This window comes from Eulemur rufifrons, chromosome 22 (genome assembly GCF_041146395.1).
Source record: "Eulemur rufifrons isolate Redbay chromosome 22, OSU_ERuf_1, whole genome shotgun sequence".
Lineage (NCBI taxonomy): Eukaryota > Metazoa > Chordata > Mammalia > Primates > Lemuridae > Eulemur > Eulemur rufifrons.
The window spans coordinates 1,222,206-1,249,882 of record NC_091004.1 but is presented as its reverse complement, the minus strand read 5'-3'; the positions used below and the strand labels follow the sequence as shown (position 1 = coordinate 1,249,882).

General features: G+C 52.6%; 1 protein-coding gene across 1 annotated transcript in view; it reads right to left on the bottom strand.

Moving 5' to 3' along the window:
• The window catches only part of EEFSEC (eukaryotic elongation factor, selenocysteine-tRNA specific), a 106,623-nt gene extending 83,118 nt beyond the window's left edge, over positions 1-23,505 (bottom strand). Inside the window, exon 1 of the mRNA XM_069497666.1 lies at positions 23,178-23,505. Coding sequence (XP_069353767.1) covers positions 23,178-23,505 — 328 coding nt within the window. The remainder of the gene's footprint in view (positions 1-23,177) is intronic.
• Positions 23,506-27,677: the final 4,172 nt, after the last annotated feature.

Sequence of the window (27,677 nt, the reverse complement as noted above, 5' to 3'; positions counted from 1 at the left end):
CCTGGCCTCTGTCCCCGTTCACCCCGCTGCTGCCTGGGTGACCTTGACAGATCGCAGGCCCTCACCTCTCAAAGCTGCCTGCTGTCCCCAGAACACAAGCTGGATGTCCTCCTCCAAGACACGGGGCCCTTTGGAATCTGTTTCCGATGGCTTCTCGCACCTGTGACCCAGTGACACTGGTCACACAATCCCTCTCTGGGTTGCCTGATCTAACGCACCCCCACGCCCCTGCCACCCAGGCCTTCCACGGGTCCCAGCCTCTTTGTTAGACGATGCCCGACGTTTCCTGGAACTTTCCACGTCTCACTGCCGCCCGTCGGGCTCCTACGCATCCATCGGGACCCCATGCAAATATCACCTCCTCCGGGAAGCCCTCCGGGACTCCCACCTCGGAAGCCCCCTATGATGCGTGTCATGGTCCCCTGTCGGCCAACTCAATGCGCACCGAGACCCTCCGGGTAAGGCCACCTGTTACCTGCCAGGTGTTCTCCATGCCTGGCGTTCGGAACGGCCTGCCCGCAAAACGCACATTTGTAAAAAACAAACAACGGACAAATGACATTTTGTGTGTCACGTTCAAGGTTTGGGTTCGGAAAGGAACGGCGTCATCATGCCGAAAACCTGCTTCTGCCACTCCCGCGTGCGTGAGCCCGGCACGGTCCTCGGGCTGCCCTGGGCTGTGACGTGCAGGTGACATGGGAAGGCAGGCAGAGAGGTAACCACGGCGATGTCCGGGGAGCTGGAGAAACGGCCCCCTCCCCAGAGCTCAACAGTCACCCACAGGGCACTAGATACGAAATGTCAGATTTCACATCAAAAGTGGAGTTTAGGGTCGGGCGCGGTGGTGGCTCACGCCTGTCATCCCAGCACTCTGGGGAGACCAGCCTGGACAACATAGCAAGACCCTGTCTCTAAATAAAATACAAAAAATCAGGCCGGGCGCATGCGGTGGCTCAGGCCTGTCATCCCAGCACTCTGGGAGGCCGAGGCGGGAGGATCGCTTGAGGTCAGGAGTTCGAGACCAGCCTGAGCAAGAGCGAGACCCCGTCTCTACTAAAAAAAAAAATAGAAAGAAATGAGCTGGACAGCTAAAAATATGCAGAAAAAATTAGCCGGGCGTGGTGGCGCATGCCTGTAGTCCCAGCTACTCAGGAGGCTGAGGTAGGAGGATCGCTTGAGCCCTGGAGTTTGAGGCCAGCCTGGACAACATAGCAAGACCCCATCTCTACAAAAAAGAAAAAAAGAAAAATGAGCTGGGCGTGATGGCGCATGCCTGTCGTCCCAGCTCCTCGGGAGGCTGAGGCAGGAGGATCGCTGGAGCCCAGGAGTCTGAGGCTGCTGTGAGCGAGGCTGATGCCACGGCACTCTAGCCCGGCCGACAGAGCGAGACTCTGTCTCAAAAAAAAAAAAAAAGAAAAGAAAATTGGGAGAATATACATGCAATGGAATATTATTCCTCTTCACAGAGACAGGGAGCAGAATGCTGGTTGCCAGGGCTGCGAGGAGGGAGGAATCCGGAGTGTTTTATGGGACTGAGTTTTGGTCCAGGAAGACGCAGAAGTTCTGCAGAGCGATGCTGGCGCTTGGCCGTACGACAATGTGGATATACTTCATGCCACTCAGCTGTGCAGCGAAAAATGGTTAAAAAGGTAAATTTTATGTTCTGTGCGTTGTTCCGCAATTTGAAAAAAAAAAACAAAAAAAAAACTTGGAAGAAAATACGAGAAAACATTAAAAGCAGATGGTGGTCGGGTTTGAGGGTACTGGGGAGGCCAGACCAAATACACGGTTTTTTTTTTCCTGTGTTTTTTTTTTTTTTTTTTTTTTTTGCTGTCTCTCCATTATTCTTGGCTTCTCTCTGGGGAACACAAAAGAGTGGCCCAGGGCTACAAAGAGAGACCCCCGTGCTCTGCGCCCTGCTGTTCCTGCTGGCAGTCTACGGCACCCGCTCGGGCCATGCGCAGAGTGTGTCTTCGGAGTCACGCGTCAACCTCGGAACGTGAGCTCCGTCCAGCCCCCACCCAGGCTGATACCGCACGCGATCACTTCCGACACAGACGAGGGAGAGAGAGGGACTCCACGCGAAGCTATTCCAAACGCAAAACACCTGGGGAACCCTCACGTCTCCCCGCAGGACTCTATGCATGGGCCGGAGGAAGAAGAAAAGGGAACCAACGCGTTAACTGAGGACCTACTATGCACCGCTGTGCTGGGTACTGGGCACGCAGGGGTCCTTCCAACAACCATGGGTCCATTTTACAGACAGGAAAACTGAGGTGCAAAGACAGGACATGTCTTGCTCCAGGTCATGTTTCTTTTTCTTTTCTTTCTTAATTTTCTTTTTTTTTTTTGAGACAGAGTCTCGCTCTGTCGCCCGGGCTAGAGTGCCGTGGCGTCAGCCTCGCTCACAGCAGCCTCAACCTCCTGGGCTCAAGCGATCCTCCTGCCTCGGCCTCCCGAGTAGCTGGGACTACAGGCATGCGCCACCACGCCCGGCTCATTTTTCTTTGTTTCTTTTTTGTAGAGATGGGGTCTTGCTATGTTGTCCAGGCTGGCCTCCAACTCCAAGGCTCAAGCCATCCTCCTACCTCAGCCTCCTGAGTAGCTGGGACTACAGGCATGCGCCACCACGCCCGGCTCATTTTTCTTTTTTGCTTTTTTGTAGAGATGGGGTCTTGCTATGTTGCCCAGGCTGGCCTCCAACTCCCGGGCTCGAGCGATCCTTCTACCTCAGCCTCCCGAGTAGCTGGGACGACAGGCATGCACCACCACGCCCGGCTCATTTTTCTTTTTTGCTTTTTTGTAGAGATGGGGTCTTGCGATGTTGCCCAGGCTGGCCTCAAACTCCGGGGCTCAAGCCATCCTCCTGCCTCAGCCTCCCGAGTAGCTGGGACTACAGGCATGCGCCACCATGCCCGGCTCATTTTTTCTATATATTTTTAGCTGTCCAGCTAATTTCTTTCTATTTTTAGTAGAGACGGGGTCTCGCTCTTGCTCAGGCTGGCCTCGAACTCCTGACCTCGAGCGATCCTCCCGCCTCGGCCTCCCCGAGTGCTGGGATGACAGGCGGGAGCCACCGCGCCCGGCCTGTGTTTCTAACAAGCCTGGTAACACGCCACACTTCGACAGCCTTCCTTGCGAATAACTCACAATCTCTGGCACAAAAGCGCAAGAAAAGAGCTTAAGCTTCCCAAGAAGTAGAATTCAACAACGGGAGACTCACGCAGTGCGTACGATCCACTGTGGCTGTGTTTGCGGGAGGCCGGCATAGCCTAGTGGGCAAGATCACGGGCGTTGAAACCCCACAACTCAGGGTCAAGTGGTTGCTTCACCCGTATTAGACTGTCAACCGTCAGCAAGGGACCCAATGTGTTAAGATTTCAAGTCACATATAACGGAAGGGTAAGAGCTGTGTCTCACTCATTAGAGGTTTATCGGGATTAGATGACACATCGGTTAAGGATCCAGGACACTAAAAGCTCAATAACGCTTAGCTCCTGGCAGTGTTAGCAATGACATTGATTCTACCTTGTCGCGGCAACTCGAACAGGTAATATATGAGCACCTTTTTTTTACCTATGATAAGCCTGAAGTTCAGAAAGGTTACGTGCGTGGCCTGAGATCACTCAGCTAGTAAAAGGGTAGAACCAGAATCAAGCCTGGGTCAGCGGGGATTTCAAAGGAGAACAAGATTATAGAATGCATCAAGAGGCCGGGCGCGGTGGCGCACGCCTGTCACCCCAGCACTCGGGGAGGCCGAGGCCGGAGGATCGCTCGAGGTCAGGAGTTCGAGACCAGCCTGAGCAAGAGCGAGACCCCGTCTCTACTAAAAATAGAAAGAAATTAGCAGGACAACTAAAAATATATACAGAAAAAATGAGCCAGGCGTGGTGGCACATGCCTGTAGTCCCAGCTCCTCGGGAGGCTGAGGCAGGAGGATGGTTTGAGCCCCGGAGTTTGAGGCCAGCCAGGACAACATAGCAAGACCCCATCTCTACAAAAAAGAAAAAAAGAAAAATGAGCCGGGCGTGGTGGCACATGCCTGTCGTCCCAGCTACTCGGGAGGCTGAGGCAGGAGGATCGCTGGAGCCCAGGAGTCTGAGGCTGCTGTGAGTGAGGCTGATGCCATGGCACTCGAGCCCGGGTGACAGAGCCAGACTCTGTCTTAAAAAAAAAAAAAAAACCGCGTTGGTCTGACATTAACCTTGCATTGCTCATGTTTCAATTCTCAGGACGTGTCTGAAGTTAAAGACACCCCGTGTCCATCGGCCCGGCTGTGCTGGGGGACAAGAGCTCCAACGAGAAGGACCTTTCGAAGGACAGACGCTTCCCAACCCCTTGTCACGATGGCCACTGGCCGCTGCCAAGTTCTGCGTCCAAATTCTATCAAGTCTTTTGTTGTTGTTGTTGTTAGTTTTGTTTCCTACATCTGGACTCAGGATTAAGGCTGAGCGGCGGCCGGACACGGGGTGCTCTGCGGGCGCAGAAGAGGGTTGGGGAATGGGAACAATGGGAGTCATTCTGCCGGGGATTTTATCCTTCATCTGAAACAGAGAGGCTGTCCCGCTGGGTGGGGACGATGAGGCCCCCGTAGGGGAACCTTGGAGGCCCTTTCCCGGGGAGCCAGCTTCACGCCCACTCACGCCCAGGCTGAGCCCCTGTGTCACCTGCCAGAGGACACGGTCAGTGGGCCACGCATTGCCATGCCCTGTCCCGAGGTGCCCCCTGACGCGGCCTGCTAGATGCCTTTTTTATTTTTTTTATTTTTTTTGAGACAGAGTCTGGCTCTGTCGCCCGGGCTAGAGTGCCGTGGCGTCAGCCTCGCTCACAGCAACTTCAGACTCCTGGGCTCACGCGATCCTCCTGCCTCAGCCTCCCGAGTAGCTGGGACGACAGGCATGCGCCACCACGCCCGGCTCATTTTTCTTTTTTGCTTTTTTGTAGAGATGGGGTCTTGCTATGTTGTCCAGGCTGGCCTCAAACTCCAGGGCTCAAGCCATCCTCCTGCCTCAGCCTCCCGAGTAGCTGGGACTACAGGCAGGCGCCACCATGCCCGGCTCAATTTTTCTATATATTTTTAGTTGTGACAGCTAGTTTGTTTGTATTTTTTTAGTAGAGACGGGGTCCCGCTCTTGCTCAGGCTGGTCTCGAACTCCTGACCTCGAGCGATCCTCCCGCCTCGGCCTCCCAGAGTGCCGGGGTGACAGGCGTGAGCCACTGCGCCTGGCCAATAAAGGTCTTTACCATTCTAGGAGCCCCTCTGTTTTGTTTTTTTTTTTATTTATTTTTCATTTTTAAGTGACATCTGATTTGCAAAGACTAAGCTTTCCTGCGGACTCCTGTCTTCTGGGGGAAAAGTGACAATTCCCGGGCCTTGGTGGCACGGCAGTCGGCTCCCGTCCCAGGGCCCTGGCCCAGGTGCCATCCAGGCAAGGCCTCGCATCTCTGGCTCTCAGGTCAGGGCAGACGGTGGCGGTGGCATCTCCAAGCACCGCACGCCTCCGCTCTGTCATGAGTCTCTAAGGTCTCGCTCTCCCCATTTTACAGACGAGGAAAAACAAGTGTTCATTTCACTCCCCTCCCCCGAGACCGCACGGCCACTGTGTGCCAAGCTGATTGTCACACGATCAAAGTACACAGCATCGGCCCGAAGGCTGCCTGCCAGGTGGGAAGCGACAGGTGAAAGGCTTCCAGTGGTGCAGAAGGAAAAAGCGTGTGTCACAGGAAAAGCCAACTCCCCCCAGCCAGGTCCCCATGGCCAGGAAGTCACGCAGCAATTCCGAGCGAGCCCGTCTGGGATCACAGAACACATAACGGTTTGGCCACACGCTGGAATCCTTCTCCGTTTTGTCTTTTTAAGGGACTCTATCTGACGGCACGAAAACACTGCGTGTGCTTTGATCAGGCCGGGGAATGACTTTTTTTTTCCCAAGAAAGAAAATGAAGTTTCTTCTCCACTTAGGCCAGCAAAAAGGTAAAAAAAAACGAAAAAAAAAAAAAAAAAAAAAACGGGGAAAAAAAAACGGAGGAAAAAAAAACAAACAAAAAAAAACTCAAACAAACAAAAAAAAACCAACCAACCAAACAAACAAACAAAAACCACCAAGAACGTGAGGAAGCAAGATGGGGTGTTTTGCGGGTTGAAGTCTGACAATGTCAGGCGGTCACGTCTGCAACGTGAATCTCCAACGATGGGTTTTTATCTGCCTCCAAAAAAAAAGCATGCATCTTGGGGAAAGAAATTTTTATTTTTTTTATTTTTTTTTTTTTGGCCCTGATAAGACAGTAATCTCCCACCTTGCTGACTCAAATGCACTTGCATATTAATTGCTTCGGACCCCCGAAAAAAAATCCCTGCTGAACTGGCTAAACTGTGGGCCGGATTCAATAATCTAGACGCTTCCCATTCAATGCCTCGCCGAGATAACTTTGCATGTTTAATTTAAAACGACCGATCGCTTTGCGATGAAAATGCTAACGCAAGCCCGTCTTGCTGGCCCGAGCCCCCCGTGCCCCCCCAACAGCTCTGTCTGCGGGACAAGCTCCAAGTTGGAGAAACTGGGACTAAAATCCAAAAAGCCTTCGGACGACGAGGGGAAAAACAGCTTTCTGTCTCTGCCCCAGATCGTATCTGTTCCTGCAAAGCCGACGTTTAAAAATGTGTCCTTTTAGTTTTAATTTCTCTGATACAGAGGCAAGGAGATCTGGCCTCAGATACTCAAATTATTAGCTGCTCCGATGGGATCTGATTAGCAAGAAACACACGACCCACCCTCTAGCCAACGTGAATGCCGACCCCGCTATTCTAGCTGAACTCACCTAGAGGCGTTTTTTTTTCCCCTTTCTCTTTTGCAACTGTGCTCCATATTTGACCCCTTGCATTTATTTTAAGTAGTTTTGCAAACAGCTTCCTCTCCCCCCCTCCTTCCTCCCCAGCCCCATGCAGGCGGCATCTCAGGTTTCTTGTGCCCAGAACAACGTTTTGTCCACCTTGGGGAGCGGCGTTTGGGGAGACACAGGGAGACCCCCCCCTGCTTCAGAAAAATCCGGATCAGAAATCGGTCACCCTTCGTTGGAGAAATTAAAACGCTATCCGGGGCTGATTTTTATGTTAATGCAACACACACAGAATTAAAGCGGTGATTCCTATGTGCTAAAATTCACAGCAACCTTTCTGGCCCCTAAAAACAGGTATTTTTACCCAGGATCATGGTAAAAATGCCCTAAAGAAACATAAAGTTCCTGCATTGCTCTGCTACTTAGCTACATGCAGGCTCTCATCACCCTGATGAAAATACTGCATGCAATCGTTTTTTTTTTTTTATTTTATTTTATTTTTCTTATCTATTTCGTTTATTTATTTTTTTTATTTTATTTTTTTTTTTTTCTGAAGCTATCAGTCATGGAATCTGTTGAATCTTTTCAGACCAAACATGCAAAGCTGGTTCGATAATAGTTGGCAGGAGTTAATTATGGGGATCAAACAACAATGGCAACAGTAACAGGGGTTCGGAGATGAACAGAGGGTACAGTCAACAGTCAGACGCGGCTTTTTGGGTTTTTAGGGAAGGCAAAAGGTTTGCGTAGATGCTTGCAGGAAAAGAACAGTAAGTGAGTCTGAATTTATTTAGGGTTCTCTGGGCTTCTAGAATCACAAATGCTCCAGGCTGTAAAAGATTCGAGGTGAATTTCTGAAACCTCAAACAGTCCATGCACTTACAGAAAAGACACTTTGTCCTTCGATTTTAGCTGTTCCTTCTACCGATTCGCCGTGCCCCCAAAGAACCCACCTTTAGAAAGTTTTGAAACTGGCTTTCACGTCTACACACGACGGTAGCAAGATTTGCTCATGGCTTAGGAAATATTCTAAGACGATCTGTCTGGGTGCCAGGAACTTTCTAGGGCTTCTCCTCAACTCCCGAAATATTAACACAAGTGACTTATCAAAGCCACTTCCAGTTTCGCTTTAAACGCCGGAGACTTTCGTAAGAAAAAGAGGCATGTAAATGTTTCGTTTCATAGGAAATTCAGATGACTTTCCTGTTTCAAATGTGGTCTTAAGATAATTGCAAAGACCGGGTTCCAAAATAATACAACCTTCACTGAAAATTATGAAGTCCACGCATTGTTACTATATAACTCGACCCTTAAATATGTTTTATTTGCTGTACTTGGATTTATGATGGTTTTGCTGTGAGTTCCTACACGTGTACCAACGCACACAGCAAACTAACTCAACAGCCTGAAATTCACCTTGAACTCCAGTGTGTTTGACCACCAGCATTTTTGTTACAACAGATGACGTACCCGTTTCTAGAAAGAATGTCTATGCGACTCTGTGTGGCCGTGATTTCTCCAATCAAATGCTGAATGCACCACGCACCCATCTCTTTGCAAATCAATTTTCCTGTTTATAAAAACACACTGGAGCTTGCTTCTCCAAGGCAAATTGGACAAAAATCTGTGTACCTCTTTTAAAAGATTCATTGCAAAACTCCGCTCGGTTTCAGCAATCTATGCCGCAGGAAAATGTGAACAAGGAAGAATGTGGGAGGGTTCTTTGGAGTCTGATAAACCCCTGGTTTGCAGTTTTTTACTGTCCGTAAACAGACGTGTCTTCTGGCCCAGCTGCACACGCAAAGCTTCCAGAAATTGCAGAGATGTGCAAATCTGGGGGAAGGTGAACATTAACAAGAGACATTTTTGGCCTGCGCAAAAAAAAAAAAAACAAAACAAAACAACAACAAAAAAAAAACACCAAAAAAAAAAACCAAAACGAGATATTTTTAAGATCCCTGAATTTCTAATGCTTTCATTGATAGTTTCAAAACTGAAAGTGACATCATTGATATGTGCTGTATTTGGAAACACGCGTGCCCAAAAGGTAAACAGTGAATTTGGGAACTTGGCGAGGGGGAGGGGGCTGTTTCCCCAATTGAAAGGAGGATACCCCGAAATAGTCTTCAGAAAAAATTAAGTTTTCTGAATTTTTCCCCCAGGCCACACATAGGCCTAGCTCAGCCTCTAGAAATATTAAGAAATGAAGGGCTTTTTTTTTTTTTTTTGGTCCCGGTTTTAAAATAAGGAATCGATACAAAAGAGTTTCTAAAAGTTAGTCATATAAATCCATTTTTTTTTTTTTTTTTTCCTTTGGAGACAGAGTGTGGCTCTGTGGCCCGGGCTAGAGTGCCGTGGCGTCAGCCTCGCTCACAGCAACCTCAGACTCCTGGGCTCAAGCGATCCTCCTGCCTCGGCCTCCCGAGGAGCTGGGACGACAGGCATGCGCCACCACGTCCGGCTCATTTTCTTTTTTTTCTTTTTTGTAGAGATGGGGTCTTGCTATGTTGTCCAGGCTACCCTCAAACTCCAGGGCTCAAGCCATCCTCCTGCCTCAGCCTCCCGAGTCGCTGGGATGACAGGCATGTGCCGCCATGCCCGACTAATCTTTTTTTTTCTATTTTCAGTTGCCCATCTAATTTATTTTTATTTTTAGTAGAGACGGGGTCTCGCTCTTGCTCAGGCTGGTCTCGAACTCCTGACCTCGAGTGATCCTCCCGGCTCGGCCTCCCAGAGTGCTGGGACGACAGGCCTGAGCCACCGCGCCGGCCGCCATCTGCTTTCTAATATACCACCCACATTTCTCTTCTGGTTGATACCCTCTGGTTACACCCTGCCCCATTGACAGCCTGCCTCCTCTCAACTCCAATCGCACTCACAATTTTACATCCGGATCAACACGATTAAGCTCCCATACTCTGATTCCTTCAAGTGTGTTAATTTATTTTACCCCCAACTAGGCCAAGTTAAAAGCAGAGATGAGAATCATATGGTACATATGATATATTACGTATCATATATTACAACCATACATTATATATGGCATCGCAAACGATTCATCTAACCTGCTTTCCCAACCGAAGACAAGGAAAGTGAGGCCGGGCGCGGTGGCTCACGCCTGTCATCCCAGCACTCTGGGGAGACCAGGCTGGACAGCATAGCAAGACCCCGTGTCTAAATAAAATACAAAAAAATCAGGCCGGGCGCGTGCGGTGGCTCACGCCTGTCATCCCAGCACTCTGGGAGGCCGAGGCGGGAGGATCGCTCGAGGTCAGGAGTTCGAGACCAGCCTGAGCAAGAGCGAGACCCCGTCTCTACTAAAAATAGAAAGAAATTAGCTGGACAGCTAAAAATATATATAGAAAAAAAATTAACCGGGGATGGTGGCGTATGCCTGTAGTCCCAGCTACTTGGGAGGCTGAGGCAGGAGGATGGCTTGAGCCCAGGAGTTTGAGGCCAGCCTGGACAACATAGCAAGACCCCATGTCTACAAAAAATAAAAATGAGCCGGGCGTGGTGGCGCATGCCTGTCGTCCCAGCTACTCGGGAGGCCGAGGCAGGAGGATTGCTTGAGCCCAGGAGTCTGAGGTTGCTGTGAGCGAGGCTGACACCACGGCACTCTAGCCCGGGCGACAGAGCGAGACTCTGTCTCAAAAAAAAAAAAGAGAGAAAACGGGGCATTTTATTGCAGTTCTAGTAGGAAGACTAGGAGGAGGGGAAGGCAGGGGAGACAGGAGAGGAGGAGGAGGAAGAGGAGAGGCAGAGGGGGAGGAGGAGGAGGAACAGAAAAGGAAGGAGGAGGAAGAAAGCCGATGATGAAACGGGACAGGAGAGAGGCCAGCTTTGTGCAGGGTCCTGTCCAACAGCCAAGTCAAACAATGAATCTATTTTTTTCCCCCCTCCTTAAAAAAAAAAAAAAAAATTCAAGGATTTCATTTCCTTCTTTGAAACGTCGCTGTTGCATGATTCCGATGCTCTTTCCTGCTGTCCGCGATGCTCAGGAGAGGGGACAGGTGACTGCTCCCAGGGCCACAGAAGGGGACACTTGCCGGGGCCCGGCCGCTGTAGGCGCACCAGTGCCTGGACGACTGTGGCCACCAGGGCTGGTGGCACTTGCTGGACATCTGCCTCGCACCCAGGACGATGCTAAATTCGCACCCACGGCTCATTCTGACGACAAACCCAGAGGCAGATTATTATTAGCTTCCTCTCCTTTTCTAAACTCAAGTCCAGAAAAACAAACGCATCTGCAATCACACACTAATAAACTAAGAAAAGCGTCAAAATTCCACTTTCGAGCTTTCTGGGCTTCCAGACCCCAGGCCTGGCTGCCCCTGCAGCTCCTTCACTCTCTGGGATTGTTCTAGAAGGCAAAGCCTGAACCTGCCCTGCATTTCCCCCGTGACGGGCCATGCACCGGAGCTCGCAGAGTGCGGCTTTTGCAAAACATAAAACCCGTCACCGGCTCCAGGACACGAAGACAAAACCGCCCAGTCTGAAGTGGCTCAGAGTTGCGTTGGATGTCTACGCAGGCGGCGGAGAACTCTGCCCTTGCACACCGGGATCGGAATCGTGTGTGCGAATGACACGTACGATTATGGGATGGGTGGCTTTGCAGGCCTGGCTGGGCTCCGCTGGGCCCTGTCGCTCAAGGCCACCTGCTACCGGGCTTTGGCGGCCAGAGGGCCCGGCAGGACCTGGAGGAGCGGCCGGAGCGAGCTCTGTTAGGCGACAGGAGTGGCTTTCCCGGCCTTGTCGGAGCACCGGTCCCCGAGCGATTGCATGCATTTGGGTCCCCAACACCTCCTGTCACCCGTCCAAGAGAGACAGAGAGAGAGAGAGAGAGAGACCGCGGATGGGGCTGGAGCCAGAGTCCTGGGGGGTGGCGGGCCAGCCCTGGACGTCACGGTGCCATTATACACACGTGGCCACGCACGACCCCCTGTCCCCTCTGTGTGCATTTGGGGGACTCCGGTCTCAGCACCGTCCCCTGCACTCCCAACTCTTCCCGGTCCCGGCAGATGGTGACATTTGCCCTCCAAACGCAAGAGGCATTTGTGTCTCGAAATGCGACCGGACTGCAAACCGGAGGCGGTCGGACACTGATCATTTGTCGTGCATGTCCCCGGCAGGGGACTGATAAGGAGAAGGGACGGAAAAATTATTGGTGTTTCCTCTGCCTGCGACGCTCGTTGGAAGGAGACGCTTTTTTTTTGCAAAAAGGGGTGCGCTCCGGGATGCAGTCGCTCGGTCTGGATTTGAGAGATAGCGCTGGGGAGACGTTCTCACCCAACGCGCTTTATCTCTGCGTTGGGATCTCTCTGCTGTCCCCCCCCCCGCCCCGTTCCTGTCACTTGCTGCAGGAATCCTCGCTCCGTTTTCCTGCACGATGACGGTGACCCGGTGGCCCACGAGGAGAGCAAAGATGCAAAGCAACCCGGGAACGAGGTTTCACCCCCATCCCCCTCATAAACCAGGTTCTTTGGACACGGAAGGTTCTGGCATTTTTTTTTTTTTTCCCAGAAAATTATGTTCTTGGAAAAATACGGCGGGAGCCTCTTTTTGCAAAGCCTGCAAGCTCCGAACCCTTCGTTCCTTCCTACCCAGACCCCACTAATGAAAGCCAGGACGGGGGGCTTCACGGGGGGAAGCCAAGCAGAAAAGGCCACCCGTGGTCCCCCCTCGGTGACGTCACATGCAAATTCTGGGCCAGGTGCCACTGAGCAAATTAAAAGACCACAGGGATGACGTCACGCGTGCTAACAGTCCTCAGCTCATGTGGCATCTGTCTTGTAGACGCCCTTGCAAGATTGATGTCGCGATTACGAGAGGTTACAAGACGACAGCTGATTTCGTAGAAAGGCTGAGCCTCGGGACCGGGTCTCCCCCGCGACGGCCATCGGAGGATGGGGGAGGGGGACCGGTACCTCCCACCGAGACTGCACTTGGCTTTGCTCAGAGCGGCCAAGCAACGCACACGCTCCACGAATCAAACAGACCAACAATCTGGAAAGAACCGCTTTGCTTCCCATCAAGAATCAGTGTCTGAGGCCGGGGCGCGGTGGCTCACGCCTGTCATCCCGGCACTCTGCGGAGACCAGCCTGGACAACATAGCAAGACCCCGTCTCTAAATAAAATACAAAAAATCAGGCCAGGCGCATGCGGTGGCTCACGCCTGTCATCCCAGCACTCTGGGAGGCCGAGGCGGGAGGATCGCTCGAGGTCAGGAGTTCGAGACCAGCCTGAGCAAGAGCGAGACCCCGTCTCTACTAAAAATAGAAAGAAATTAGCTGGACAACTACTAAAAATATATATAGAAAACATTAGCCGGGCGTGGTGGCGCATGCCTGTCGTCCCAGCTACTAGGGAGGCTGAGGCAGGAGGATCGCTGGAGCCCAGGAGTCTGAGGTTGCTGTGAGCGAGGCTGACGCCACGGCACTCTAGCCCGGGCGACAGAGCGGGACTCTGTCTCAAAAAAAAAAAACAAAAAAAAAGAAAACACCATGAACTTGCAGAAAAAGAAAACTGAGCATAAGAAGGTGGATGCCCAAAGCCCACATCTTCAAATGCTTTAAAAAGTTAAGTCGGATAATCTTTACAAGAGAGAGAAAATACATTTGACCCCTTGCTTCAAACGAAAACCTTGGCCATCTGGTTTTTAATCAGAAAGCGGTTGTTTTGCTTCTGCGACACTTTTTAACCCCCGCCATGGTAGGTACAAGCCTGCAGACCGTATTTGCACTGATTAAAAAAAAAAAAGAAAGAAAAAAAAATGAAAAATGAAAAATAAACGTGGAAAGAAAAAATATTTTTCTTTCTCAGGAAGAAAAGATAACGGGCGTCAATTTTTTCGAGGAGGAGAAAGGGTCAGGCATTTAAAGGCGTGTTTGGGGAGGTCGTTTTAACCGTGCTGACCTGTGGACCTATGCGTGGAGCACCTCGAGGCAGGACTGTAAGCAAACACTGCCCTCTTGTGCACCAAACCGTCCTAGAGTCGCCATGGAGACAGCTCCCTCCTCCCCACCCCCGACGGCCCTGCACACAGCTTGCAATGCTGCAGCTGGGACTCCGGGGCCCGGACATGTGTCAGGAAGAAGATGACACACATCTGTGGGACCGGAGCGCTCGCGAAGATGTCCCCAGATTGCGTCCTGAGACAGAGGCCGAGGTAAGAGGAAGAGGGGAAGGTGCCCATGAAGAAATCGGCCCCAAACGTACACGGATGCTTTGATCTTTTCTTAGAAAAAAATAGTCGTTCCTCGAAAAGAAAGTTTATGGGCTGCCGTGACGGGGTTTTCGGATTAGGAACTTTTGAAAAACTTCCAGGGATGATTAACGAGTCTACGCTAATGAATGAGCTCTTTTTTTTCTTTCTTTTTTTCTTTTTTTATCTAGAAGATCTTTGCCAGGAAGAGAGATTCCGTTTTGATTTTAGTGGGAGGAAAAAGGGCGACGGGAATGAGCCGGGGTTGATGTTCTCGGACAGACCCCAAAGCTCTTCCTCTCCTTCCTGGAGAGCAGCCACCCTGCTGGGGGACTTGCAAACACTCTAGTCTGGGGACGGGGCTCTGTCCCCAGAAGACCAAACTGTCATCCCAAGAGAGCCTCGAGGGGCCGGGCGCGGTGGGCTCACGCCTGTCGTCCCGGCACTCTGGGGAGACCGGCCTGGACAACATAGCAAGACCCCGTCTCTAAAGAAAATACAAAAAATCAGGCTGGGCATGTGCGGTGGCTCACGCCTGTCATCCCGGCACTCTGGGGAGACCGGCCTGGACAACATAGCAAGACCCCGTCTCTAAAGAAAATACAAAAAATCAGGCCGGGCACGTGCGGTGGCTCCCGCCTGTCATCCCAGCTACTCTGGGGAGGCCGAGGCGGGAGGATCGCTCGAGGTCAGGAGTTCGAGACCAGCCTGAGCCAGAGCGAGACCCCCCCTGTCTCTATTAAAGATAGAAAGAAATTATATGGACAGCAGAAAAATAAAATAAAAATAAATAAATGAAAGCCCCGGTGTGCCACCAAGGGTAGGTGACGGAGCAAGTAAGGGGGGGGAAGAACTGGAGGGGCTCCCCTCTGACGGGTCCAGTCGCAAACACGGCTCACACACCAGCCTCAGAGCCGAGGGGACCGATGACGGTGACATCCCACATTCACGGGTGTCTCTGGGCTGAAGGGTGACAGGCACTGGGTGGCCCGTGGAGGGCGGTGACCGGGTCTGCCGAGGGTGCTTGCTCCGAAGCCCCAGCCAATTCCCACCCTCGTGGCTCGAGGGGCCTCTTCCTCTCGTTGCCCTGGAAACATGTCATCGTGCAACCGTTTTGGGGGACGGTCACGTAGGACCCCAAGACCACCTCTGGCCTCCCGGGGTCCCTGGCGAGCTGGCACTCCAGCAATTTGCCGTTCAGGAGGAAGTCTGGAACCACACGGCTTGACGATCAGAGACAGACCTGTGCTTGTCACGGTGTCACCCAGACCTGGGCAGAGCAGAGCTCGGTGGCCATCCCCCGCTGGACGGCGTGGGGGTGGGGCATGTGCCAACCTGCCTTTTGGGGACCTTCCCTTCCGCTTACCCCCTGCAGACCATTTGCATAACGATCACCGGCCCCCGGCCCCCCCGGCCACCGGCCACCGGCTTGCATTATGTTCATTTCCCCGTCCCCAAGCTCTGGGGCAAGTTTAAAAGTCCCCGTACTGTCCCGGAATCAGGACTGAATTAATCCCCTTCCTCCAACGAAGTCCAGTAGCAAAGTGAAAACAGACGCCCCAGACGATGCGCTTTGAAAGCCCCGGTGGCCGGAGGGGGGTCATCGGGTGACAATGCAGGCCCCCTCCCCCGCCGTCCCCCCCGGGCTCCAAAAAAAACCCTCAAGGTTAGAGGTTCACACAGCCAGGAGAATTACCAAAGTCCGAGTTTGTTCAGATTTCCTCCGGCAGGTTTAAAACCACCGGGGTCAAGTTCAAGATCGCCGGCTGAGACCTCCCAGACGGCTCAGCCCGGCTCCCCTTGGAACTGCGCGGGGAAAGGAACAAATAGGCGGCCTGGGAGGGCATCTCGGAATGTTCTGGAAAGGGGTCGCCCCTGTTTAATGGCAAATCGGGCTGGTGAAAGATGTTTGCAAACTGCTTCTGCCGTCGGGGGCTGGGGGGGGCCCTTGCTGTGTGCGGTGGGGGGCCGGGGTCGCCCGTGTCCCCGACATTAGCGCCCTGACCCTCTGCCGGCCATGAAATTAACCACCAGCGCGGCCGAAATCTGCTGCGAGTTAAAGGACTTTGCGACGCAAAGTGGCTTGAAAATGGCCCGGGAGGATTGAATTTCCACTGCAGGATTAACTCGGCTGACCTGGCGGCGGGCTCCCTCCGCGCCCGAACCCCGTCTGGCCGCCTGTTCGAAGCCCCCCCCCCGGGGCAGAACGAGTCATTGGTGCAGGCCGGGTGCCGTTCATTCATTCATTCATTCGTTCAGGCAGAGATCAATGTCCTGGGCCGTCGGACGTAGGGTTGAATGATAACAGGACCCAACCCTGAAAGAGATCGAGTCCAGGGAAGAATATAAACCCAGGATTTGGGCCGGGGCGCGGTGGTGGCTCACGCCTGTTGTCCCAGCTACCTGGGAGGCCGAGGCAGGAGGATGGCTTGAGCCCCGGAGTTGGAGGTCAGCCTGGACAACATAGCAAGACCCCATCTCTACAAAAAACCAAAAAAGAAAAATGAGCCGGGCGTGGTGGCGCATGCCTGTCGTCCCAGCTACTCGGGAGGCTGAGGCAGGAGGATCGCTTGAGCCCAGGAGTCTGAGGCCAGCCTGGACAACATAGCAAGACCCCATCTCTACAAAAAAGCAAAAAAGAAAAATGAGCCGGGCGTGGTGGCGCATGCCTGTCGTCCCAGCTACTCGGGAGGCTGAGGCAGGAGGATCGCTTGAGCCCAGGAGTCTGAGGCTGCTGTGAGTGAGGCTGACGCCACGGCACTCTAGCCAGGGCAACAGAGCGAGATTCCGCCTCAAAATAAAATAAATGAGAACACACACTCGGGGTTCTTTGGTGTTTCTGGCAAAACGTCCTGAAATCCACCTGGAAACGACCACAAATAGAGCGATTTTTTTTTTCCCCAAGTGCCACACTGCCATATGTGAGCCCTGGTCCCAATGTCAGATGACCAAGGACAAGCCGTAGACCCTCTGGAGCTCTAAGCCAACCAAGACAAATCGAGGGGAAAGGACGGAGTCTCGAGGCACGGCAGGTCCCTGAGGCCAAGCAGGGCGGCTGCAACAGCGGAATTTGCAGCCCGAATTTTCCAAGAAGAAAAGTCAGGTTTATCTGTAGGTAGCACCTGTGCGTGCCACCAAATAAATATCCCTGCGAAGGAGGTTAGAGACAAAGGAAATTATTTGAGTCTTCCTGGAGGGCCCCGGAGACAAGAGAGGCCTCATCACGACACACACACGAGAGAGATAGAGAAAGAGGCAAAGTCAACTTTTCTCTCTCGACCGTGGAAGTTGTTTTTTCTCCTGCCAAGAGAGGATCCCCCACGGTAACGAAGTCCCCTCCCCCCCCCAACCGCCACCCAGCCACCCACCCACCCAACAAACGCCACTTCAAAGCCGCGGGAGCCTAATCACGCGGGGCGAGGAAATAAAAGACCCAATTAACAAAAAAAAAAAAAACAAAAAAAAAAAAACGACAAAAAAAAAAACAAACAAACAAAAAAAAAAAAACAACCAAGACGGAAATAATCCGGGGGAAGAATGGAAGAGAAATCTGTATGTGTGACAATTTGATGGATGTAGAAAGTGCAGCCACGGTGTTGTGCAGAAGCTCGCTGCGCTCGGCCTCCTTGTATGAGCTGCATGGTGTAGACGGATATGTCACCCTCGGTGTAGACGGACATGTCACCCTCGGACCGGCTGGGAGGAGGATGGCACGAGGAAGTGAAGGGTCTGGAACACTGTCCCGCAGACAGGAGATGCTGCCCCCAAAATCCATTCCCTCCCTCTCTGCTTGGGACAGGCAGAACCCCTCCCCCGGGCTTGTGCCCGGCCCCGCTTTCCTGCCTCAGTTTCCCTCTCTTTCTCCCTCTTCTAGCTGGGTCAGAAAAGCCGCAGCCAGGGCAGGACGGAAACGCCCGGCCCTTGTCACAGGCGCTCTGCTCACACTCGCGGGGAGCTCGCTACGAGCCACCAGCGGCGTCCGTCAGGTTCCAACCCGCCCGCCCTCCCCCCACAGCGGGGCTGGGTGACGTGGGTGAACCATACGTTCCCCGCGCTTTGCCGCAGCTGGACCCCCGCGAGACAGATCTCTCCAAACAAAGAGAGATCTCTACACGACAGGTTCACGCCCCGACATGCATGAACTTGCAAAGCACACGCTGAGTGACAGGAGCCCGGACTGCAAAAGTCACACGTACTGGAAGATGCCATGTATACGCAATGTCCAGAAAGGGCGACGTTAAGAACATTAGTGGTTGCCTAGGCTTGGGGGAGGGGCGCCTGGGGCATGACCCCCCGGTGGGTCCCGGGTTCTTTACGGAGCCATGAAAATGCTCCAGACTCAGACCGTGGTGACGGCTTCGCAACCCTAGGAATACGGTGAGCACCTCTGTGCGCGCTTGAGATGGGGCCGTTGGCTGGTACGTGAATTGCAGCTCGATAAAAATGTTTTTGGCCGGGCGCTGTGGGCGGCTCACGCCTGTCATCCCGGCACTCTGGGGAGACCAGCCTGGACAACATAGCAAGACCCCGTCTCTAAATAAAATACAAAAAATCAGGCCGGGCACGTGCGGTGGCTCACGCCTGTCATCCCAGCTACTCTGGGGAGGCCGAGGCGGGAGGATCGCTCGAGGTCAGGAGTTCGAGACCAGCCTGAGCAAGAGCGAGACCCCGTCTCTACTAAAAAAATAGAAAGAAATGATTTGGACAACTAAAAATATATATAGAAAAAAGGAGCCGGGTGTGGTGGCGCATGCCTGTAGTCCCAGCTACTCCCCTAGTCGCAGCTACTCGGGAGGCTGAGGCAGGAGGATGGCTTGAGCCGCGGAGTTTGAGGCCAGCCTGGACAACATAGCAAGACCCCATCTCTACAAAAAAGAAAAAAAGAAAAACGAGCCGGGCGTGGTGGTGCATGCCTGTCGTCCCAGCTCCTCGGGAGGCCGAGGCAGGAGGATCGCTGGAGCCCAGGAGTCTGAGGCTGCTGTGAGCGAGGCTGACGCCACGGCACTCTAGCCCGGGCGACAGAGCGAGACTCTGCCTCAAAAAAAAAAAAAAAAAACAAAAAAAAAAACCCAGTATCCACTCTCCCCAAGACTGGGGCTTCTAGAATACCCCGGGCACCAGAGCTATGGATGCCATTATCTTCTGCCGTGGTACCAAAGCCCCTACTGGCACAAGGGGACACAGACTTCAGCTCCAGGGCAAGAGGACCTCACCCCCAGCCAGGCTGAGGCTCCGTCAAACCCGAGAACGACAGAGACGGGACCGTGTCCCAGGGCGTAAGTTACCGGTTACTTCCTGGGACCTCCTTGCCCAGATCTTATTCCAGCCTGGCCAGGGCAGGTTTGAGGGGCAAACCCCCAAGGGACACGCAGACAGCAAACAGCAGAGATGTTCAGGGAAAAAGCTGAAAAGCAATTCACGTTAAACGATTACAGGTTTCCCGAAAGCTGCGGCCGTGATGTCCTTCTGACTTTCATTGTACCCTTCCAGCGAAACGTCTGCCTCCAGAAGGCGAGGTTCTCTGCGTTATTTTCTGTGCCTCGCATGACTGCAAAGATAGTCTCTGATTTCACGTTTGATAGGTCTGGTTCTCAAGGGCAAAGCCCCGCGCGAGGACAGAGGGACCCCGGCACGATGATGTATGACCACCTGCTCCCATTTTTCTTGCCTGTTGGTGCCTGCTCAAATATTGTGCATTAATTTCAACTCGAGGCTGTGTCTCTGATATATTGCTACCAAAGTCACCCACTCGCTGTCCAGCGCCGAGAGAAAGGGCGGCAGACAGAGCTCGATTTGACACTGTCCCGGAGACAGCTCAAGGCGCTCCAGCTTGGAGGGACATCACGACGCTGGGGGGGGGTCAGAGAGCAGCGAGGCGCCGGGCAAAATGGAAAAAACTTGCATATAAACAGAGGCTCCCATTTGCGCCCAGGAAGGCAGAATCTCCCAGGCCGGGCGCGGTGGCTCACGCCTGTCGTCCCAGCACTCGGGGAGGCCGAGGCGGGAGGATCGCTCGAGGCCAGGAGTTTGAGACCAGCCTGGGCAAGAGCGAGACCCCCGTCTCTACTAAAAATAGAAAGAAATGATTTGGACAACTAAAGATATATATAGAAAAAATTAGCTGGGTGTGGTGGCGCATGCCTGTAGTCCCAGCTACCCGGGAGGCTGAGGCAGGAGGATCGCTTGAGCCCCAGATTTTGAGGCCAGCCTGGACAACATAGCAAGACCCCATCTCTACAAAAAAGAAAAAAAGAAAAATGAGCCGGGCGTGGTGGCGCATGCCTGTCGTCCCAGCTCCTCGGGAGGCTGAGGCAGGAGGATAGCTTGAGACCTGGAGTTTGAGGCTGCTGTGAGTGAGGCTGACGCCACGGCACTCTAGACCGGTGACAGAGCCAGACTCTGTCTCAAAAAAAAAAAAAGAAAATCTCCCCGACTCTTGCTGCTCTGTCCCGTCCAAAGACAGTAACCTGAATCAGACTTAACGAGACTTTTGCGAGTCCCGTCAGTTCCGGGCAGGGAAGGCCCAGAGACGGTCCAAGCCACGAAGCAGGCGCTGCTTAAACGGTGGGGACGGGAGGCAAGAGATCAGGGTGACATGCTGTGGGGGACGAAGGGCTGGTCATTAACCACCGGAACAAAAGACCGGGAGACGGTGTACGGTTAATCCTCCCGGCCACCAGAAGGCTACAAATTGCCACGCCGAGATACCAGCATTTGTCAGTCCTCCCCCTCCCTGCCTGAGTTAGATTGAGGACGAGTCTAAAGTCGCTCGCTCCCCACCCGAGTCTTTAAAACATACGTTACTGGGTCTTTTTGAAGTTGCCACCCTGGAAGATTTATACTCTAAAATGGATCTGAGAAAAATATTGCTCTCAACCTCTACGACGGGGGGGACTGGAGTGGACGGGGAACCGCTTTTTCATTCGCAGGGGACGCCGGACAGAGTGTGGGTTGAGTGATCAGATTAATGTGGGTTCAGCCCTAGCTCGGATATTTATTAACGGCGTGCCCTGACCTCTCTGAGCCGTGGTTTTCTTTCCATCTGTGAAATGGGACGATCGCATCTTGCCTCCCAGGACTGGGGCGAGAGTTAAACAAAACAAAACGAACAGGCCGGGCGCGGTGGTGGCTCACGCCTGTCATGGCAGCACTCTGAGGAGACCAGCCTGGACAACATAGCAAGACCCCGTCTCTAAATAAAATACAAAAAATCAGGCCGGGCGCGGTGGCTCCCGCCTGTCACCCCAGCACTCTCGGAGGCCGAGGCGGGAGGATCGCTCGAGGTCAGGAGTTCGAGACCAGCCTGAGCAAGAGCGAGACCCCCGTCTCTACTAAAAATGGAAACAAATTAGCAGGACAGCTAAAATAAAAATTAAAATTTAAAAAGCTAAGCCAATAAATACTTGTGTGTTTATCACTACCTGCCAGTCTGTGGAACGTCCAGAACTGGGTTCAAAGGTCACACAGTTAGTACTGAGAACCAGGCTTCAAGCCCAGTTTGGTCTGACTCCAAAAATACGTCCTTCCTCACTGACCTACGTGATTTACTAGAAAACACTAAGAATTTGCTTTCTCGTTTTTTTAACCTGCCACCTCCGAATTGAACGGCCTCACAAATATATGTCCTAAAATGTATTTTTTAATTTTTTTTATTACTTTTTTTGAGACAGAGTCTGGCTCTGTCGCCCGGGCTAGAGTGCCGTGGCGTCAGCCTCGCTCACAGCAACCTCAGACTCCTGGGCTCAAGCGATCCTCCTGCCTCAGCCTCCTGAGTAGCTGGGACTACAGGCATGCGCCACCTCACCCTGCTAAATTTTTTCTATATGCATTTTTAGTTGTCCAGCTAATTTTTTCTATATATTTTTAGCTGTCTATATAATTTCTTTCTATTTTTAGTAGAGACGCGGTCTCGCTCTGGCTCAGGCTGGTCTCCAACTCCTGACCTCGAGCGATCCTCCCGCCTCGGCCTCCCAGAGTGCCGGGATGACAGGCCTGAGCCACCGCGTCCGGCGCCCCCTTTTTTGTACCTTCTGAGTTCCCTTAACTTGACCATGTATTAGAAACACATTTTGTAAAAATAAACTAAATAAAAAAACTTTTATTTTGTTTTTTTTTTTGTAAAAATAAACTAAATAAAAAAACTTTTATTGTGTTTTTTTGTAAAAATAAACTAAATAAAAAAACTTCTATTTCGTTTTTTTTTTTTTTTTTTGGTAAAAATAAACTAAATAAAAAAACTTTTATTTTGTGTTTTTTTTTTTTTGGTAAAACCAAACTAAATAAAAAAACTTTTGTTTTTTTTTGTAAAAATAAACAAAATAAACTTTTACTTTTATTTATTTTTTTGTAAAACTAAACTAAATAAAAAAACTTTTTTTTTTTTGTTTTTTTTTTGAGACAGAGTCTCACTCTGTTGTCCAGGCTAGAGTGAGTGCCGTGGCGTCAGCCTAGCTCACAGCAACCTCAAACTCCTGAGCTCAAGGGATCCTCCTGTCTCAGCCTCCCGAGTAGCTGGGACTACAGGCATGCACCACCATGCCAGGCTAATTTTTTCTATATATATATTTAGCTGTCCATATAATTTCTTTCTATTTTTAGTAGAGGTGGGGTCTCGCTCTTGCTCAGGCTGGTCTCGAACTCCTGAGCTCAAACGATCCGCCCACCTCGGCCTCCCAGAGTGCTACGATTACAGGCGTGAGCCACCGCGCCCGGCCATAAAAAAACTTTTATTGTGTTTTTTTTTGTAAAAGTAAACTAAATAAAAAAACTTTTATTTTGTTTTTTTTTTGTAAAAATAAACTAAATAAAAAAAACTTCTATTTCGTTTTTTTTTTTTTTTTTGGTAAAAATAAACTAAATAAAAAAACTTTTATTTTGTTTTTTTTTTTGTTTTTTTTTTTTTGAAGGAAAGCACCGTGCCGCTCGGTGGTGGCGTTGTCTGCGAAACGCTTTCCCGCCCCAACGCGGCCGCTGAGTCCCCGCAGGGCCCCGAGAGCCTCGGGGTCCCCCCACGACGTCCCCCGCGCCCCAGGCGGCGGCGACGCTCCCGCGAGTCGGAGACGCGGAAAACCCGACGGCCCCGCCCACATCTCCCCCGCCCCTCCCCCTCCCCCCCCCCGCGCGCGCGCCGCTCACCGCCGATGATGGTCCGGATGAGGGAGGCGTGGCCGGGACAGTCGACCAGCGTCACCTGCAGCAGCGGCGGCGGCGCGCCCGGCTCGGCCGCGGCGTCGGGCGCGCGCAGCGCGGCGCGCAGGCGCGCGGGCAGCGGCACGGCGAAGCACGAGAAGCCCAGGTCGAGCGTGACGCCGCGCTCCCGGCTCTGCGGCTGCTTGTCGAAGGCGGCGGTGGACGCCGTGGTGCTGAGCGCGCGCGCCAGCGCCGTCTTGCCGCTGTCGATGTGGCCCAGCACGCCCACGTTCACGTTCACCCGCCGCGCCGCCGCCGCCGCCGTGGCCGCCATGGCCGGCCGCCCCGCCGGTCCCGCCCCCTCGGCGCTCCGGGTGCCGCGCGGTCCGGCGCGCTAAGCGGCCCCCCCGCAACCGGCGCTCCGCGCGCACCCGTTCCGGCCCGGAAGGGTCCCCTGTCCCTCCCCTGGGCCACGCCAGCGGGTGTCTCCGGGGGGGGGGGTGAGGACTCCACCGAGGTCACCGACTGTCGCCCGGAGGAGCCCGAGATGGGGAGATGCTTGCTCCGCGCGCCCAGCCCTCCATGCATCCCGCGCTCACTGCAACCCGCCCTTGGCCCTGCGCACCGCGTCGGGCCGCAACGGCCTCTGCCGTTATATTCTAGCGCGCCGCGGGGGGTGGGGTGGGGGAGGGGTAAGGCGACAATTGGACTATTCGTGGAGCCGGACCGTTTGGGAGAACGAGAAGCCGTCCAGGAAAAGCGGAGATGGAAAAGGACTGGGGGAGGGGCGGGGAGCGCTGGAGGTCAGGAGTTCGAGACCAGCCTGGACAACATAGCAAGACCCCGTCTCTAAATAAAATGCAATAAAAATCAGGCTGGGGGCGTGCGGGGGCTCCCGCCTGTCATCCCAGCACTCTGGGAGGCCGAGGCGGGAGGATCGCTCGAGGGCAGGAGTTCGAGACCAGCCTGAGCAAGAGCGAGACCCCGTCTCTGCTAAAAATAGAAAGAAATCAGCTGGACAGCTAAAAATATATATAGAAAATGAGCCGGGCGTGGTGGCACATGCCTGTAGTCCCAGCTACTCCGGAGGCTGAGGCAGGAGGATCGCTTGAGCCCAGGAGGCTGAGGTTGCTGTGAGCGAGGCTGACGCCACGGCACTCTAGCCCGGGCGACAGAGCCAGACTCTGTCTCAAAAAAATAAAATAAAATAAAAAAATCAAGCTAACTCAAAGGTCTAGGGGAAGAGCTTGCTTCATTCAGGGCTCAGATGGCGGGACGGCGTGAAGGCTCTGACTTTGTCTCTTTCTCTCTTTCCTCCGAGTGGCCTCCACTCCCTGGCGGGCTGTCCCCTCCCAGTGACAAGGACGCTGCTGCCAGCTCCAAGCCCCCACAGTGTCACAGTACCCAGGTTAAGGGTCTTTGGCCCAGATGAAGGTTTGCACCTTTGCACCAACAGGGAACTATAATGGGCTCTGCAAACCTCTAGAGCAGAAAGTCACCCTCCTCTGCCGCAGACTCCATTGGTCCCCCCCTGTGCCATTCCGCGGGCGGGGCACGGTCCCCGGGCGAAAAATGAGTGACAGGTAACCGCCTGCAGAACTGCGATTATTTGGGATTTGTTCTCCATGTTAATGCGAAGCTGGTTTCTCTCTGTTCCTTTAATGCCATTTTGTGCTCAGGTAGCTCAAAGTTCTTTACCAACAGCCAGTAATTAATTCAACTTCATTAAGGCCAATTAATCCGGGATTAATTATAAATTTTGCCCAGAGGAAGTTCTTACGCTTTTGCTCTTTGATTGGAGTTTGGGCTTTCCAGGCTCTTTCAGGAGTGAAATGGAAGTTTTTCCTCTTTCTCCGAGGGGGATGTACCTCCGCCAGTGATTGTGTTAACCGTGTGTCTGCCTCCACAAGTCCCCTGCCGACCTCAAAGGGGGCTGCCTGTCACCTGGGCCACCAGCTGAGCTACATGATTATCGCCAGCGCTGAACAGATCTGCTAATGCCACCCTGAGCCGGAGGTCGAGGAAGCCTGAAACAGCAGCAAGAACAAATCTCGGCTCCATCTGTCTCATCCTGGCCGCGCGACTTTGCAATTTTTCCACCTGCAAAATGGACCTAACAAGGTTGCAAAACATCAGTGTGGTCTTTAGGGGCAGCATCTGCTCCCGATTCTTCTGGAAGGGCTCCAGGATTCTCCTTCCAGGCCTCTCCCATCCTTTCCTCCAGGTCACTGGTGGGGGTCTGACCCCACCCCAGTTTTAGGGGTGAGCCTGAGACTCAGGTCTAACCGATCAGCATGGTGCATCCTGCTGGTCCCAGCGATTGGTTCGGTAGGGAGCCCATGACCCAAGTGGGCCCAATCACGGCAAATCACGTGGCAGGCAGTTTAGTTTTAGGATATTCCTTTGGCCAAGGGTTGGGGGGGGGGTGGGGGGCCTGTTGAGCCTTAAGATTTTATTTTAGTTCACAAAAGAAATTGTCTGACTCGGCCACCAGGTCCGGCATCTTTGCACACTGGATCTGTGTCACGCATTTGGTCAACTGGTGACCGTGGACAAGCCCCTGTCCTCTCCTGGGACCTCAGTTTCCTCACCTGTGAAATGAGCCAGATCAGTGATTTTATTTTATTTATTTATTTATTTATTTTGAGACAGAGTCTCGCTCTGTCACCCGGGCTAGAGTGCCGTGGCATCAGCCTCGCTCACAGTAACCTCAGACTCCTGGGCTCCAGCGATCCTCCTGCCTCAGCCTCCCGAGTAGCTGGGATGACAGGCATGCGCCACCACGCCCGGCTCATTTTTCTTTTTTGTAGAGATGGGGTCTTGCTATGTTGTCCAGGCTGGCCTCAAACTCCGGGGCTCAAGCCATCCTCCTGCCTCAGCCTCCCGAGTAGCTGGGACAACAGGCATGCGCCACCATGTCCAGCTAATTTTTTCTATATATATTTTTAGCTGTCCAGATAATTTCTTTCTATGTTTAGTACAGACGGGGTCTCGCTCTTGCTCAGGCTGGTCTCGAACTCCTGACCTCGAGCGATCCTCTAGCCTCGGCCTCCCGAGTAGCTGGGATGCCAGGCGTGAGCCACCTCGCCCGGCCCAGATCAGTGATTCTTAAACTGTTCTTTAGCAGCAAAAAAAAATCAAACAGCTCTGATGAAAGGGGAGCACGATGGAGCTGGTATTCTACACCCTCGGTGTTCCCCTTCCCCACCCATACTGGCCGTGAAAGGATTCTACAATTTCAGGGAATGTGATTTGAAGAAAACCACTAGACCAATTAAGTATTCCAGGGGATTCCTCTGAGCTCTAAATTCCTCATCCCACCCTCCCAGTTTTTTTTTTTTTTGCTTGGAAGGAAATCTTTCTCTTTGCTCTGTGTCAAAAGAGCCAAAGATTGGGGCTTAAAATAACGAATGTAAAAAATGTCTTTTCCCCTAATGAGACGATGCACAAAAAAGTCCCATAGAGCACCGCACTTTGACTGCCAGTTGGTTCAAAGGCTTTCTCCTCTATATAGAGAAAGGAATTGTTCGTTACCTAAGAGTAATGATCAGGAAAACGTCAGTGAGAGGCCAGGCAACGTCATAGGGTGCCTTGGGGGTCATGTCCCTGGGGTTGATGAATGTCACGCCACCAGAAACAACCTCAGCGTTCCGGGGCTTGGGCTCTTCTCTCTTGGGCTCTGAAAATACCAGAGGATTTCATTCACAGAAACCATTACCGAGTCCCATAAAAGCCAGCGTGTAAAATACACGCAGCAAAAGTACATGGATTCAAAGTGTGTGTGTGTGTGTGTGTGTGTGTCTGTGCGTGGGATTTAGACCCTTATCTGAACCCATAGGAAGCCTTAATTGTGAGCTGCGTTGTAGGCTGTGTGCCAGGGCTGAGGTTAAAATGGTAAATGCCACAAACGCGGTCTGCATCCTCCCAGGCCTGCAGGACACCGGGAGAGACAAACATGGACCCGGTAATTATGCAAATCATTAGAAACCCAGAGTCAAATCTTAGCATGTTGACGTCCAAGGAGGTCTGAGCGCCAGGAACTACGGTAGCTGGATTAGATCTTCAGGTCTGTCCCCACCTGAATGTCAATTCTCCTACACTCTGGGCAAGTCCTGCCTTTGCTGGGACCTCAGTTTTCTCATCTGTAGAATGGTGTCATACCGTCTGCTCCTGAGGAAGTCTCTCCCGTTTGTCAGGATTGAGCCTGGGCATTGTCACCTTCGTGATGCCTTCCCTGGCCCTTCAGGCTGTTCCCGGTGTCCCTGCTGTGGGCTTGGGTACCACCTAGGTGTGCACCTGTCCCCCAGCACATGTCACGTTGCAAGTTTTCCAAGCCAGGAGTAAGCTCATCAGGGCTGTGTTTCATCCCTGCATCCTCAGCGCGTGCACTGTAGTGTCTGGCGAAGAGCAGGGGATCACAAACGTTTGTTGAATGAACGCATGACCTGCGCTGCAAGCTTGTGGGAATAGCACGAAACCTAACAGAACACCCTTTGCTGGCGGACT